Source organism: Protopterus annectens, chromosome 1.part2 (assembly GCF_019279795.1).
Source record: "Protopterus annectens isolate FY-2018-M chromosome 1.part2, PAN1.0, whole genome shotgun sequence".
NCBI classification, from domain to species: domain Eukaryota; kingdom Metazoa; phylum Chordata; order Ceratodontiformes; family Protopteridae; genus Protopterus; species Protopterus annectens.
The window spans coordinates 29,667,739-29,683,996 of record NC_056727.1 but is presented as its reverse complement, the minus strand read 5'-3'; the positions used below and the strand labels follow the sequence as shown (position 1 = coordinate 29,683,996).

Here is a 16,258-nt window from a genome sequence, read left to right as displayed (position 1 = left end):
CATAATTTCAAACTCATACTCTTTTTCTTATTATTCTTTTTTGGACTTCTTTTTCTCCCCTCCTGTCACACTGACAGCTGTCTCAGTACCCCATGTCCTTCACTGGGTCTAATGGCACTCCAATACATACTTAGTCTAATGCCCAAATTTGGGCTGGGGCCATTGAGGATCTTAAGGACATCTTGGGGTGTTGTTACTGTCCTTTTCAAGCTGGGGGGGAGGTTTACACTTTTTGGCTTACTCTGTTTCTCTCATCCCCTTCCTTAGTGGATCTTGTCTTTACATTGAAGGGACTGGCATGCAATGGAGATGTGTGGTGTATTGTGCAGCCTGTATGGTAACAAAGTTGTATCTCCACTGCTTTTCCTCCTTTGGACCATGCCTCCCAGCAGTGCAATCCTGAGTCTCCACCAGGGATCATCACTATATTCTCAAACAAGGCCAACAGCCATCCAAGGAATGGTCATGCCCTTTCTTCCCTGATGTTACGTCAGTTGCTTGAGCTGCTAATAGAACTTGGGTCAGTTGGGTTTATGACATCAGGGCTTTATCCCCCTGTGCTACTGCAGTAACACTCTTCTTTCTCTAATTCTATTAGAAAACTTGGGACAAAAGATCCTTCTGATTTGCTTGTTTGGAAGGTTAATAATTTCCAGCAATACTGCCAACATGTGACAAAATATAAGAAAAGCATTACAATAATATACTGATGAGATAATGAATTAATGGTGTGAATGCTTTCAAAAATAAATAAGCGAGCTATCATTGAATGAAAAGTTTTTTTTCTGTCCTTCTTAGACACTCTCGAGGCATGAAATGATGGCTAGCTGACGTTGATAGCAAACTATTGTTGTTACTATAGACAAAGTCAGTAGAATACTAAGGATGTACAGAGATATTCAGTGTACTATCTGCTAGTTTGGCTTCTTCTTGGTAGGAGAGATGTAGCAACTGTTTGAATGTCCCTGTATCATCATTTTCTACCAAAAATTGGACCTTTTGGCCCTGATCAATTTTAGTGATATATTTTACCTTGTTAATTACAGGTCTGTCCAATGAGTCCCCTATCTTGTTTTATATATTCTGCCTCACTTTCCCAAAGTATAATTTAATATATTCAAGCCATTAATAATGTATTCTGTTTTCTCTGTTCTCAACAGCCTAAACACATTTGGAAAGATAACAATATGCTGCAAAAAGAATTTTGTAAGAGGGAATTCTCCTGGTGATTCACAAGGAAAGATATCTTCACTGGTCACTTCTGTGACAATCATACTAAATTGATTATAAAACAAAATGTATTTTCATAAAAGTTAAAATAAATCATTTTAAATAGCAACTCATTCTATTTTTGTAAAATATTCAAACTATGGAAAAGTGTAAAAGATGAGGACTGCTATAGCTAAAATGTCAGGGGTGCCTTTGAGCTGCATGGCTGCGACACCAAGAGATGAAAATGAAGCTGAAGGATTTATGGATGAAAATTATTTGGTAATGCTCTTGAGATCTCAATGGAAAATATTTTGTTAAAGCATACAGCAAATTAATATCAACTTGAATGAGTATGTCAAAAATGAGAATATATAAACGGACATGTTGAATAAACATATTGTGAAAATGAAACTTAGAAAAGTTGGTAGCGAAATGATTTTGATTACGATGAATAGTTCCTGGGGTACAGTTTAGCTGAAACTTCAAACTGACAATGTGAAAAATGAGAACATGATGAATGAGAAAGGAAATGACAAACAGCTACATTGTAAACAACCTGGTGCCATGTTGTCCCTGCACAGATGTATTAAGCTGTCAAAGAGACAATATTTGGATTTACCTGCAAAGTTAGCAGTGGCCCAAAGCAAGAAGCTGGAGGACCGAGTCTGGAAAAAAATATACATATGACTGGATTTGCAGAGACAGAAGAAGGGCTGAGATGTGCTGAATGTATGAAGGATAAATTTGCAGCCTGCTCTGTTTTCTCAAAGAGCAGTACTGGGAAAACAAAAGGAATTCAGTCTTGTATTACTAGTACGAGAAAAAGCTGCTTCACACACACACTTCATTTTAATTCAGTTTGGGTCCTTATTTTTGAAAGTGCAGATTTTCTCCTAGATTTGGAGGGAAGTAAAACATATAAGATCAAAGGTATTTTTGACATATTTTCTGCGCAAATAGTCAAACAGTAGGTACAGATTTTTTATGCTATGCGAGAATGTTATATTAGGAGTGTTCAGCTCGAGTTGGCATGTTTTACAGTCATCAATTTTATATTCTTAGAAGGAATAAGACTGACTGTCAATCCACACAAAGCTCTTGACAGAACTCACAGCTTTGTACATGAAGCCATCAGAGAACAGGAGTTTGACTTCAAAGAGCAAAATGTTCAATTATCTAAATGGCCACAGAATTGAAAAGATTCACAAAATCTATTTTTTCTTCATTAGCTGCTGGTGGGATCAATAAAAGGAGGAACAATCCTGAAATGAAATCCTGGAATTATGTATTTAATTGGGTGGCTTAGACAATGTTGTTTAGAAGTTATTTGGGTTTTATAATAAGTGAAATGTTTTATATATATATTACTAAATATAGTATAATTGCCAAGTATTAATGTTTTAAGTCGAGTGACGTTTCTAAATCTCCAATAACTGCTAAATAAAGTAAGTTGCTTCACCGAAGAATAGTTTGGAATGCAGTTGGTATTATGCTTATTTTGGTATATTTAATATTTGTAATGCAGCTTTCAACTTGACTGAAAAATGAAGGATGCCCATTAAAGCTTTATGTGCTGGAGTGTTATGACTAGAGTGTGCAATTGAGTTAGTAAAAATGAAATTAGCATTCAGACTTTGTAATATTGTTATAGCCATCTTTTAGGTAATGGTTTTGAAAAGTACTGAGCAGCAGGTAGGGTGAGATGAGCATTTACTACAGAGTTATAAAAAGATAACAATACTGGAAGAGTGTTGGAGGTTTTATTTTGGAAAGTGTGGCTATGACTCAGCTGTTTGAGTCTCCTTCTAAGTGATGGGCATTGACAAAAGGATATGTCATTAGTAAGTAAAAAGGATGTATTTTGTCTGCATTATAAACATCCAATATTGTTTCCTTATTAAGATTCAGCATATCATTAGGTAGTTTTTTAATTTACTTTGAAGGCATGGTAATAAGGGTGCCATTTGTGTCAAATTAATTTTTTTTAGTTAGAATACTTTGTAAGATTACTATACATAAGTAATAGTAGTCTGTGAGTGTAACAAATAAAATGAAGACGAGTAACGCTCTGTCACTGAGATGACCTAGGTTTGGATGTGTAGAGGACATGTTGAATTAATAATGGCAATGGTCAACTGGATAGGCCCATATCCAAAGTGCTGAAAAGAGGTTAAGAATTTTTAGAAAAGGCCACAGTTATTGTATTATATCTTTCATTACAGATTTGCTGTTTTTACTTTCTAAGTCTTATTGGTACATTCAAGTCAATAAAGCCAATGCTCCTATAAAGACTTAAAATATAAATTTCATGAGTGTTTGGAAACCATGAGGCTGAAACACTGGTATGGCATTCATTTGCATATATTCCATGAGCCTCCACTGCAGGACGTTTAAGGTATCGTACAGTGAAGCCTGGAGATTGGCTAGGTCTTTCTTGCACTTTTCACTGAATGGTTTGTCTGTGTGACATTTTCACCCTTTGAACAATAACAAATACCCAAAAAGGCTTTGTTGGTTTCTGCTTCTGGTCTTCTTTATTTTTTTTTTGGCCTGCAGTATACTTCTGGATCTGGTGTTTCAGCATGGCAGTTACTTAGAACTTCTTTGGCATCTGGGTTCAAGAAGAGACATGCTTTCCTTAAGGTAAGAGCTGAGGAGATATATGACAAGGGAGTGATTCTGAATACTGAGGCATTGTAAACTCTGATTCAGTAAATGTCAATATGACAAAAGTCTTTGGTAATAATAGTGCAGTTCATACAGCAGATGTACCATAAGAAAGATGTTAAACTTCATTAAGAGAAACACAGAAATACATGAACAGTGAAGTGTCACCTGCTTCAGAAATAATCACTCCTTAATGTGGGAGGAGCCTAAAACAGTAAATCAAAGTCATGTACTGCCTGAGAATATCTAAACTATAAATTATACTTTACCACTTATTAGAAGTAATGGGAGTGCTGGTAAAAGAGTATCGAAAGTAAGATACTAACGTATAAACTTACAAGGAATTAGGATGTTTTTACAATTGCTTAGCGCTGAGCTCTTATGGATGTTGCGTTGGTGTGCCTGTTGGAATATTGTTCATTATTTGTGGTTAACTACAAGTCACAGACTAATTTAAATAGCATTAGAGATTTGTACAAGAGAAAGTTTGCTGAAGTGTCCCTTCTAGTAACCTACAGTCATTGTGACAACAGGAAAAAATAAAATATTAAGTATCAAGAAATTCTTCTTTTTTTTTTTTATTTTGGACATTAAATGTAGCAAATGTGATGAACAATTCTAAGAACAAGACCTCCAAAAGCACAGGTACTCATATATCTCACAGGTTACCGAGATATAAATGCAGAATGTGTGCTTCTCACAAATACACACACATGCACACGCAGCTATGCATATACACAGGCATGTGTGTATGCATACGCAAACAAACATACATATACAAACACACATACACATACATGTGTGCAGACACACTTGCAAACACACACAGACATACACACATAGACATGTATACACACTCACAAAAACAACCTCACACACATAGACACACAGACGTACACATACTCATAAGTACACACAGACAAATATGCACTCTCTCACACACACACACACACACACACACACACACACACACACACACACACACGTTTATATCACATCATCGAACGCAGACTTCATCGCAGTGCACAACATCGAATTGACTTCATCAAACGCAGAAAACATTGAAACCCTGTGAATGGGAATTCCAAATGGGGACATCACACTTTAAGGGTGCACCCCCCACACCGCCTGCTACTTAAATATACCAACTCCGTGATCATGCTACAGTGTAGGAAATGGAACTCTTCTGTTTCTGCACTGTAGTGCACTGAAGTGCGATCTTGGGAATGGTATACCTAAGTGGCAGGGGTTGCATGGGGTGCAGGGTGTCTTGCCCCCCTGCATGGAGCAAGTTGACATTTATCTGCAATCAAAAAAATGTTTTTCCACTTCAATATTTTCCCGTTCAATTAAGCCAGTTAGATGATGTGCTCTTCGATGAAGTCTGTGTTCTATGTTCTGATATAACCCCCCCCACACACACACACACACACACACACACACACACACACGCACACACACACACACACACACACACACACACACACACACACACACACACACACACGCACACACGCACACACACACACACAAAGATGCATACACACCTGCATGTACATACGGATATTTGTAGTCAAGACACTGGTAAAGCTTAAATGACAGTGCTATAAATCTTGACAAACCAGTGGCACATACTCATTTCAGACATACATTTCCAAGTGTGACATAAAATGCAAGCATTTAATGGAGTCTGATTTAATACTACAGTCTTCATGATGTCAGAGCTGTTGTTCATTTGAGGAAACTGTAATTAACCTGGTTTTTAGAATGACATTTATAAAGTATGTTGAAGGCCTTTACTTAGTGATGGTGGCATGGGGAGGTTCCATGCTTGTTTCAAGTGGCCTGCTAATCATGGGGGACCTCCCCCATGCCACCATCACTAAATAAAGGCCTTCAACATACTTCATAAGTGTTATACTAAATGTAAAAAATAGCAGCAACCAATCCTCAGCTCGAGCAGGACCAAACACAATTCCACAGACACTTCTTGTAGCTAAAACACTGGTTTATTATTTCACAAAAATCCACAAAACGAACTCCTGGTTAAAACGAACTCCTGGTTAAGCGCTTTCATCTGAGGAACTCAGATTTCATTCACTATTTTTTACTATATATTCATATATTTCCCAAAACATTTTTTTAAAAATATTTTAACTAAACATTAAAATAATTTTAGTATAAATAGTATTTATTATATTTATTATATTTATTACATGTAGTACTTATATTTACTGCTTTCACAATGACATATGTCTCTATTTTTTGAGTTTCAAGTATTTGTAGTTATAACTGTCATATTTCAGTATAAAATAAGGTTTTAGCATTTGTTTCTATTTTGTAATTTGGAAATGTACCTTTAAGAATGTTCTATACAATGTTTTTGGTGCCAATTTGCACATATAAAATGGAGTTAATACTGTTACTATTGGTTCTGATGAAATCTGAGTTCCTCAGATGAAAGCGCTTAACCAAGAGTTCGTTTTAACCAGGAGTTCGTTTTGTGGATTTTTGTGAAATAATAAACCAGTGTTTTAGCTACAAGAAGTGTCTGTGGAATTGTGTTTGGTCCTGCTCGAGCTGAGGATTGGTTGCTGCTATTTTTTACTTGTGGTATCGCCTTTGGGTTCGTTTGTTTTTTACTATGTTATACTAAATGCCAGATTAATTACTGTTTCCTCATTCACCCTCTGGATTATCATGCCTCAGTTTACCATGCATGAGCTAATGTATTTGTTATGAATGGCAACCTACAAAAAAACATATAGCTCAGATACAGTACTATCAACCCATTCTGCAAAACCATTTTTGGTTGAGAGGCTTCATAATAAAATCTACCAACTTTTAACTCTACTATTAATAGCCCCTCCTAACCTACCTCATCATCTTAACTATCTACTGTTATCTCAACCTCTCCACTATCAGAACTTTTTCTGCTTATGTTTTTTCTTGATTATTTCTGCTTATACCCTTCCTTCTCTCCCTCTGTTTTCTGTTCCAGCTCTAGTGACATCCCACCTCATTAATGTCAATATACAGAAACTATATGTGCATTATCATTACTCTAGTATATATAGCTATTACATGTTATCATATTTTGACTTATGTAAAATAATGTAACTTGCAAAGTACAGAATACATTTATTTATTGTTTGTCTCAATACTACCTGAAAGTAATGTTTAAAATATTTAATTTTTATTGCAATTCATTTTAAATGTATATTTTATGTGGTGCTTTTCTTGCTTGGCCTATGCTGAAAATGGGATTTTTGCCTAGTCAGACTTTCCTTGTAAGCAAAATGCAATAAATAAATAAATAAATTCACACAAAGTCTGTAAAAATTAATATTTTATTCTAGAAACTAAAACATACCTAGCTGGCAAATTGATCTAGCCTTGTACTCTTTGAGAAAAAAATATAATCCATTTACTGCTACTGCTAACAAAAGGAATCCACATCACATAAAATTATGCAATTTTCCCAAGATATTCATTAACGGACTCCAAATCATCTCGCTTCTTTTGCTGCTTATCACCTATCTTCATACTCTGTAAAGAATCGGCTTCAACTCCGACAAAAGAGAATCTGCATCACATAAAATTATGTCGTTTTCTGTCATATCTATTCACCATCAACTGCAAATAATCTAAATTGTTTCCATATTTATCTCCTAATTTTAAATCCTGCACCTTCTCCTTTGTCTTCTAAATGTCAAACCTTGTTTCTTAATACTTCTCTAACTCCTTATGTCTCATCCGTCTAATACATATTTCTTATTATTTCCTCAAAACATTTTTTTTTTTGCTTTGATGACTCCCTTTCTGTAATTTTCTTTTCCGTAATATCACCACTTGTCTTAGTTTCTCACACTTTCATGTCTCTATACTCTTGTTCTATTTCTTTTTTTCTCATAGCGCTAACACATTTACATATTACCTTACTCTACTCTTTAATCGACCATTCAACTATAAATTTATACACACACACAAACATATATATATATATATATATATATATATATATATATATATATATGTATACACACACACACACACACACACACACACACACACACACACACACACACACACACACTCTTTTTTATCACTCTGTAACATGCTAATTTAGCTTTTGATGTAATTTTCATTACATTCATTTTATATGTATTATTATTATGCATTATCCTGCTGTACCTTAATATAACTGCTAATCCGTCCATCAGTCCATCCACAACCTCTTTTTACCCATTTTTGCATGTGGGGTCAGGGTGTCACTTCAACACTAACAAACATCTAGAACCATAATTGCCAATGTTTGTTACATAATGTATATATTGGTGTTTTGATATTAAAATGCTTGCAGCTTTTCTCCTGTATACTCCATTGAGAAGTAAATATTATCTCAGTTGGATAGATAGAAAGATAGATAGATAGATAGATAGATAGATAGATAGATAGATAGATAGATAGATAGATAAAACCATTTGTTTCCAGAAGCTGCAATCACAACTTTCAAAATATATTAGTTTTACTTTCCAAACAAAAATCACAAAATTAATTATGTTGCAAAGTGCTGCTTTCATAAAAAGAAAATAGCATAGCTTTAAGATAAACTGTTCCTAATAAACTGAAGCATGGCAAACTGGATGAAAAATGTGATCAAGGGGAAGCATACCAAGTGGCTTACGTCTTGCAATGACAAAAAAAAATCACAGTATGAGAGCCGAGAAGCTCTTCATCAGGTTGTTCTTCCTATTGCTTTGAAGTGGATATCCAGTCTGCATGGACAAATAGCTGTTTGAAAAAAAGGATATCAGAACAAGAGATTGGACTGAAAGTAAGTACATATCAGATAAGATGGGAGGAAGGATACTGCTTTGATTAGATTGAATAAACAATGACTGTAATGCTGAAATTCAGAAACTAAGTCAGAGCAGTGCATTTCTGCTGATGCTGATTTAATTTGATATTTCCTTAGAATATACATCCATAACATAAAATAGAGTAATTCTGTAATAGACGTTACTTTTTATTTAACCTATTCATATTTTCTTAATTTTGCCACATTTTTGCACATCCATTATATGTCTTGTGTTTAACATAAATTCTATGGAAGAGTTATATCACCTCAATGATTCCACAATCTACAGTTAGATCTGGCAGACAAAGGCATATTAAATATCTTTACTGGAGACTGATTTGAGGTTAGACAAAGAAGTAGAATACGACCTATTTGCATTTCCTGTAATTTGTTTAGCGGGTTAGAGCAGTAATCCATATAGGCCAATATGGACCAATTTCATTATGATATTGTACGAGTCATGGTTGTAAATATCTACTCAGAACCTGGTGAGACATCATTTAAAATATTAATAGGAAGGTAATATACTGCAGAACCTATGTTTATGAGTGTATATGAACACAGTGCAAACCACTGTGTGCAAATTAATTTTTGACAACAACCAGAAACAAATTGCAATTCTATGTGAAAAAAAACTTTACAAGAACTTTTTCTTATTTTTGAAGGGTGAATTACAATAGAGTTCAAAAGAAAATGCAATGCTTCATTTCAGTTTCTGAAAAACACAAATAAAAATCTGTTTCAGGGGATTACCATTCATATAAGGGAAAGCCTGCCAATGTAGTTTACAAGTATGAATGCATACTGTTCTGCCAATATTAGAATTTTTACTTTTGTTAAAATGCCATAGAGCTTTGATGAATGGAATTACTTATTAGTTAGTTTATAGGCCTTACTATCTTTCTGCCATTTTCAAATCTGCAGCTCCAGATCGGATTATGTTTATAAAAAACATTGTTTTATAACGCTGATTATAACATTGTTTGACTCAGCAATTTGGGGACACTGCAGAAAAAAAACATCCTGACTCATGCTTGGTTCCTAGTATGATCCCAGCATTTACATTTGGTAATGACTGTATTAAGTAGTGATTAATGAAATTAGCTAATGTTAATTTTATAACTGTATAATCCAGTGTACCAGCATGAGCAAAGATTTATTTGATATGCATTGATTAATTACTTGTAATCAGAACTTCAGAGAGTGATGACATTCTTGAAAACTAAATAAAAGCAATTTGTTTTATCAGGAAAGGAAACACACAATGTTAAGTACTTGCTACTTGTGATTAATTGTATTTGCTGCCTATCATTACCTCAGGATGAATGGCTGTTCCAGCAGGCTGTCTTTTCTGTCACAAAGTAGGCAATTGTAACACTGGGTGAATTTATATTTAAAAAGCATCCAGTGGTAAAATTTAATTAAAAAGCAAGAGTTGTTTACTGATTAGCAACATGAATTGTTTATGTCTCAAGCCTGTTGTTTCTTCCTTGGTAATATGTTTTTATTAACACTTTCATGTACATATTATTACTATTATTATTATTATTATTATTATTGCTTCTCTTTGCATCCTTTACTGTAATATTTGCAGATCATCATATTGTGTTATCCTCACAAAATTGTAAAATATATTTAAAAACACGGGAAGAGGTGTTAATGTTTATAATGCAAAAGGCAATTGAATCAACAGCATGAGATAAACATTACAGATTTGTCATAAAACATTAGAAATTTCACTTTTTTAATTGATCAGTATTATATTAATATAATGCACATATATAATTACCATTAGTACACCTCTACAAACACTAAACTTGATATGTATGATATTGTCAAAAGTATTAAAATGATTTTTGTGTGTTTTCCCAACTAATATCAATCATTGTTTTTTTCAAGTTTATTTCTACAGTAATAAAACAGCGACAATCATGTTTGTTTTACCACTCGTTCATTTATTAATACACCTCAGATGTAAAACATTATACCTCATCTTTAACCCCTTATTAAATTTGATAGACTGCAACATGACTGCCCAGCTGGATAAAAGCCTCAGACTTATGAGGTACTATATTGTACTATATAACTAAGGATAGTTGTATTTATAACAGTACAGATATGCCATTAATTCTTGTAAAGCTACAATACCATTACAGTTCTTTTATGTGCCATGATTTGACATCATACAGTGACAGACACACGGCAAAAGTCATGGAGCTTTGGTAGAAGAAATATTCATTAATGTTTTTCAGACATCGTTATTGTTTTGTTTTCTAAAAAAATGAAGTGCTTGAAAACATTTTTGCTCCATGGTTTGCAGAGTGGTGAGCAGAACAGAATGGTGCCTATCTTTTATTTTTTCTGGTCTAATTACTTTCTTATTGCTTCTCATTAATCTCTGTTCAATTTCAAATCCCTTAGGTAAAAACTGTGTTAGTAATGTGTGGGAAATATGACTTGCAGAGATGGGGGAAATGTTTTAAAACTACTTCACTGCAGAAATGGCATTGTTTTTTATTTTTTTTTTATTTTTGTTTTGTTCCATCACTTAGACTGTGTTATAAGAGCACAGCTTTCCTAGTGCTTTTGTTTCCCCTTGAATAGTGGCACTTGAGCACTTGCATGTTGTGTTTGATGCCTTGCATGAGTCAGACATGCAATGGCAAGGTGCAGTCTGCATGCGGCTTAATGAATGTTTTTCCTTTTCTCTCCTTCCCTGTATGTGCTTACAGAAGACAACTATGTTGAAGGTGGGTGCTTTAAAAATATTTATTTTATTCTTAAGCTCTATTACCTTTTCTTGCTTAATATCATAGTAGTGCCTCAAGCTTGTAACAACGGTAAGTTTTAATTTCTGTTTTTAATAGTTCTTGCTTTTCTTCAGTCTAGCATAGTACTGTTTTAAGCAGCACAATATTGTTTTCAAGAAAGCAGAGTTTAAATCTATTTGTCTCTCTGCTTAAGTACAGAAAATGCTATCCTAGATATCTAGATGAATAGGAAAAGATCCACAAGGCATGGTTTGCATCTAATAATATTAATCTGAAAATATGGTTATTTACCTCTAGTTAATAATGTGATTTTACTTTCTTGTTACACTGCTAATGCATGCTTTCTGGATCACAAAATAAACTGTTATACAGTTGCTAATTTTTACAGTTATATAAAAAAAAAATCAGAAGACCAGTGTTTTGCTTCTGAATCCAAGATCAGTAAAGTAATTTGTATCGATCCTAAACCAGCTATATAGAAATAGTAAAGCATCAGAGATAGTATTTAATATTTTACTTTTTGTAAGTGTTAAAGTAAATTTTCAGAAGCAACTGCTGTTAAAATGGAAGTTAAATGCATGTCATGCCATGCACCCAAAAGGTAAGTCAATGTACACAGCTTATTTTGACATGTGCCTGTGTAGAATATACAATGTGTTCCTTTGGGATAACATAACAGGAAGTATAAAATATCTTTCACAAGACAGGGCTATGAATAAAAAAGAAAGACATAAAGTGGCCAGCAATCTTTCACAAAAAAATTGATATGTTCATAGCCTACAAGAAAGCATTCAGCATATTATACCACAGGGTCTAAAACAATGTATTGTTTGTATCCAGATGTTCTTTGAGACCAACCATATTAAATGATTCAAGTTTAGTTCCAGTGTGTCTATTGATGAACCCATGTGCATGGTTTTCCATTAGTTGTTAACAGACAGTAAAAAAGTAATTGGGATACTTTTACCCTGTGGTATAGTTACAACATTGTGATGCATAGTAACATTCAATGGAGCCGACATAGACACACACACTGATATATATATATATATATATATATATATATATATATATATATATATATATATATATATATATATATATATATATATATATATATATATATATATGTATATATATATATATGTATATATATATATATATATATATATGTATATATATATATATATATATATATATATATATATATATATAAAATTAATAAAAGTTGTGCTTGCCCTCTTTTATCTTTGGAAACTTTAATATGATTCCAAATTTTAGTTAGTGGCATGTTGGTGAACAGTTTGAAATAGTTATTCATTCTCGAAAAGTAATGAATGAAGTCTACTCTGATCTAGATATTAAAATCCATCATCAAATATTGAGCACTCAAAAGAGGGAATCCAAACAGATGATCTTTTAAGATTAAGTCTAAAAGATTGAACAACTAATATATTTTTTTGTACAGAGGGGCAGCCCTGTATCTTCACACACCCTGATATCTATATATATCAACTCCGAGTTTGCACAACATTGAGAAAAGGGCAGATTCAAAGACTCTTGTGTACTACAATCTCCTATGCAAAGCATTTACCAAGCTGAAAAACAAATGAAAAAGAGCATTGCCTCTTACAGACAGCAATTAGTTATTGTCATGATCTTCCATGGCCACAATGCCTGCCTTTAGATCATTCCTAAAAATATCACAAAACAATATACAATAAAAAATTATGCAGTTTAGCTGAGTTCATATTAGCAAACGAATGGTTGAATAGATTTGTATGACTTGCTTAACTTCTATCAGAAGTCAAGTAGATGATCAATCATACACTGAACCCTGTTTCCAGATGTAGGAGTAATTTCTATAACTATCAAATGATCAAAAAAAAAATGAAGTATCTACGTGTTTGCATACAGAAAACAGGTCTGCAAAGAAGCAGAGAATATTGTTTTGTGAATGCATAAATATGTAACAGAAAATTTGGAATAGGTCTATTATTCCAGATTAGTTTTACACGTGAAGAACAACATTATATTCTCTGCATCTAAGTGTAACCATCTCCTAAGTACACCATTTTCACTGTAAAGGCAAATGCTTTTTTTTTCCACACACATTTTTTTTACCTTTTTTCCATATTGGAAAAGTTCAGAATAAGAAAATTAAATTTTCTAAACACTGTGCCCAATTAATTTATCTTACTAAACACTTGCCTTTTAGACAAAGATAAGGGTTCCATTCTAAGCATGTATGCCACCACCATAGCTCATGTGTTAATATTGTGTCTTCTTACAGGGTCTGTTATCTCATTGAGCCTTAACTGAACATGTTGCGTTCCATTTTTTATATACTCATCATTTTTGTAAGGTCACACAGCCATGAAACAGTCCATTTTACTTCTCAGAATATCTTATATAGCTGTTATTAGCTACATTTGTTTAAGATTTTGCAATGCACTTAGAATGTCTCTCTGTAAAAAGCATTGCATCTTTCAAGCTAAGAGAGTGGGTAGGCAATAACATTATATTACCGAATACCTTTTGAAGAGTTATCCATCATTTTTAATAAAACATAGTATGCACCGAAAAACCTCACATTTTATATTACTGCAAAAATGCATTTTATATTACCACATAGTAACATTTCCATGAACATTAATAATTAGAAACATTTGTTATAAAGTGAGTTTGTGATTCTACTTTTGACACAAAAATATCACAATTGCCTTAACATTTCCAGTCTATGCATATTAGTATTAGTTATCCTTTTAAAATGCATTGAGGTAGTCATTCTATTAGACAGTGCAAATTGATATATTTATGCAATATTCTCATCAATTTAGTATACATTTAATATTTCATAATGTAATTTAAAACTCTATTTTTGTAATATGTTCAAGGAATGTCCCACAGAACTATAAGTAATGTTTTTTTTTTTTTTTTTTTTTTTTTTTATGGGCTTTTCTTTTAGAAAAGGCCATTCCACATCAATTACTCATGGATGGAACACCTGATTAAGAAAGATTAAATACATTTGAAGTAAATCAATAAATTGGTTTCTTTGACCCATTTCTTGTTTAGTTTTCTAATTAAGCAGATATAGTCTCAAATAAGTTAAATTGCTAGCTGCAGTTTAGCAGTTTGCCACTAACAATGAAAATACTTACTTGTTAAGTAATTTCTTAAAATTAAAAAGTGTGTATGTATCCCAAATGAACTACTACATATATGAATATTAGAAAAAAATCAAACTGACAAGGGCATGTCATCTGCATAAATTGTGAGATATCACAAACACAAAATTTAGTTCAAATTTGTTTAAAATGTAAAATTTGCAAAGATATTGCATCTGACAAGACTGGATCCCAGCTTACTTTCAATAAGTAGATTTTTATTATTGTTTTGGTGGAAATCATGTCCCTGCATAACATAAGACAGAAAAGATGGCAAGTACTTCATTTATATATGACATATTTTACCAATGTGAGAAAACAGCTTGGTACTGTAAGCTTTTCTAACTAAAATGCTATTGAGTCATTCACAGCACCGTCATTTTAATGAGAGGAAAAAGATCAGACCCAGCCCATGTCTGAGATATCTTTCTAAATAATTACATTATGTAATGACTAGAAGATCACAGTTCCACTGTCAGAATTGTAAGGACACTGTTTTAATTATTTCATGAGAAATATGTTAAAATGTATCATGAGAGGAAATTGGTTTGGTCTCAAAGAATTCTCCCAATGTCATCATTTTTATCTGTTTAAAAAATATTTAGGGGGGGCAGAAAATAAAGAGTGACCTTAAGTTTAAGAGAATTTTTTTCTTACTGCATCATGTACATTTACAATCAGTATTTTAATGCTTTTGATCCCCCTCTTATGTATACATCTCATAGGAAGCAGTTCCTTGTCACAAACACTTTTTGTCACTGTGACACCTTCCCATGCTCCCTTGCTCTTTGTTGACTGTACTCTTGTTTCCCTTCAAGGTCTGGCACACCTGATGATGGGCGACCAAGGTATGGGTTCTGTTCCTTTTCCACTCTGCTTTAAATGTTTTTTTTTTCTTGCTCTGTAACTGCTTACATTTCTCATTGCAAAAGAAAAACAAATGATCACATGTGCGAAAGCTGTCCTTGGCTGCAAATGAAAACATTATATTGGTTATGTTTTGTTCTGCTTTTCTATACGTTTCTTTTTTGCACTTCAGAGCTTTTGTTTCTGTTTCTACAACATAAGAAAACGAAAGCATTGGGCATAGCGTAATTATCAAGTTTGGAAAGATCATATGTTAGTTTTTATGTAATTAGTACAATTTCATGTGCTTATGTTGAGGAAAAAGAACATGCAAGCACACAATAAAGATCTGTCCATTGATGCAGTGTTTCATGTTTTAGTTCATAGAACCCATTTCTACGGCAATGCATGGCTGGTAAAAATATGCAGTATGTACTTTCTCTTTGCAAGAATGCTGTGAAGCAATTGCATAATAATCTAGAGCATTGTTACATTTCTTTTCCATCGTGTGTCCCTTCTATGCCATTCTTGTGTTCAGCATGACTCACAGAGGCCTTACATGCATGGTAGTAATTACAAATATAATCAGCAAGACCTTAGCCACATTTGCATTTCCTACTTATTATTTGCTCCGTACATGGCTACGTTTTGCATTTCTCACCTATAATCATGAATCTTACTGTTCTTTTTCTCCCTTTTATTCTCTTTTGTCTGGAAATGCTTTCTTCATG

At 33.3% G+C, this 16,258-nt stretch overlaps 1 protein-coding gene across 14 annotated transcripts in view; it reads left to right on the top strand.

The window, feature by feature from the left end:
* Window positions 1–16,258, top strand: part of NRXN1 (neurexin 1) — a 4,168,553-nt gene that overhangs the window by 461,128 nt on the left and 3,691,167 nt on the right. For all 14 annotated transcript variants that reach the window (XM_044054788.1, XM_044054802.1, XM_044054867.1 and 11 more), the window contains exons 3-4: window positions 11,473–11,490; window positions 15,500–15,529. In XM_044054788.1, the coding sequence (XP_043910723.1) occupies window positions 11,473–11,490; window positions 15,500–15,529 (48 nt within the window). The remainder of the gene's footprint in view (window positions 1–11,472; window positions 11,491–15,499; window positions 15,530–16,258) is intronic.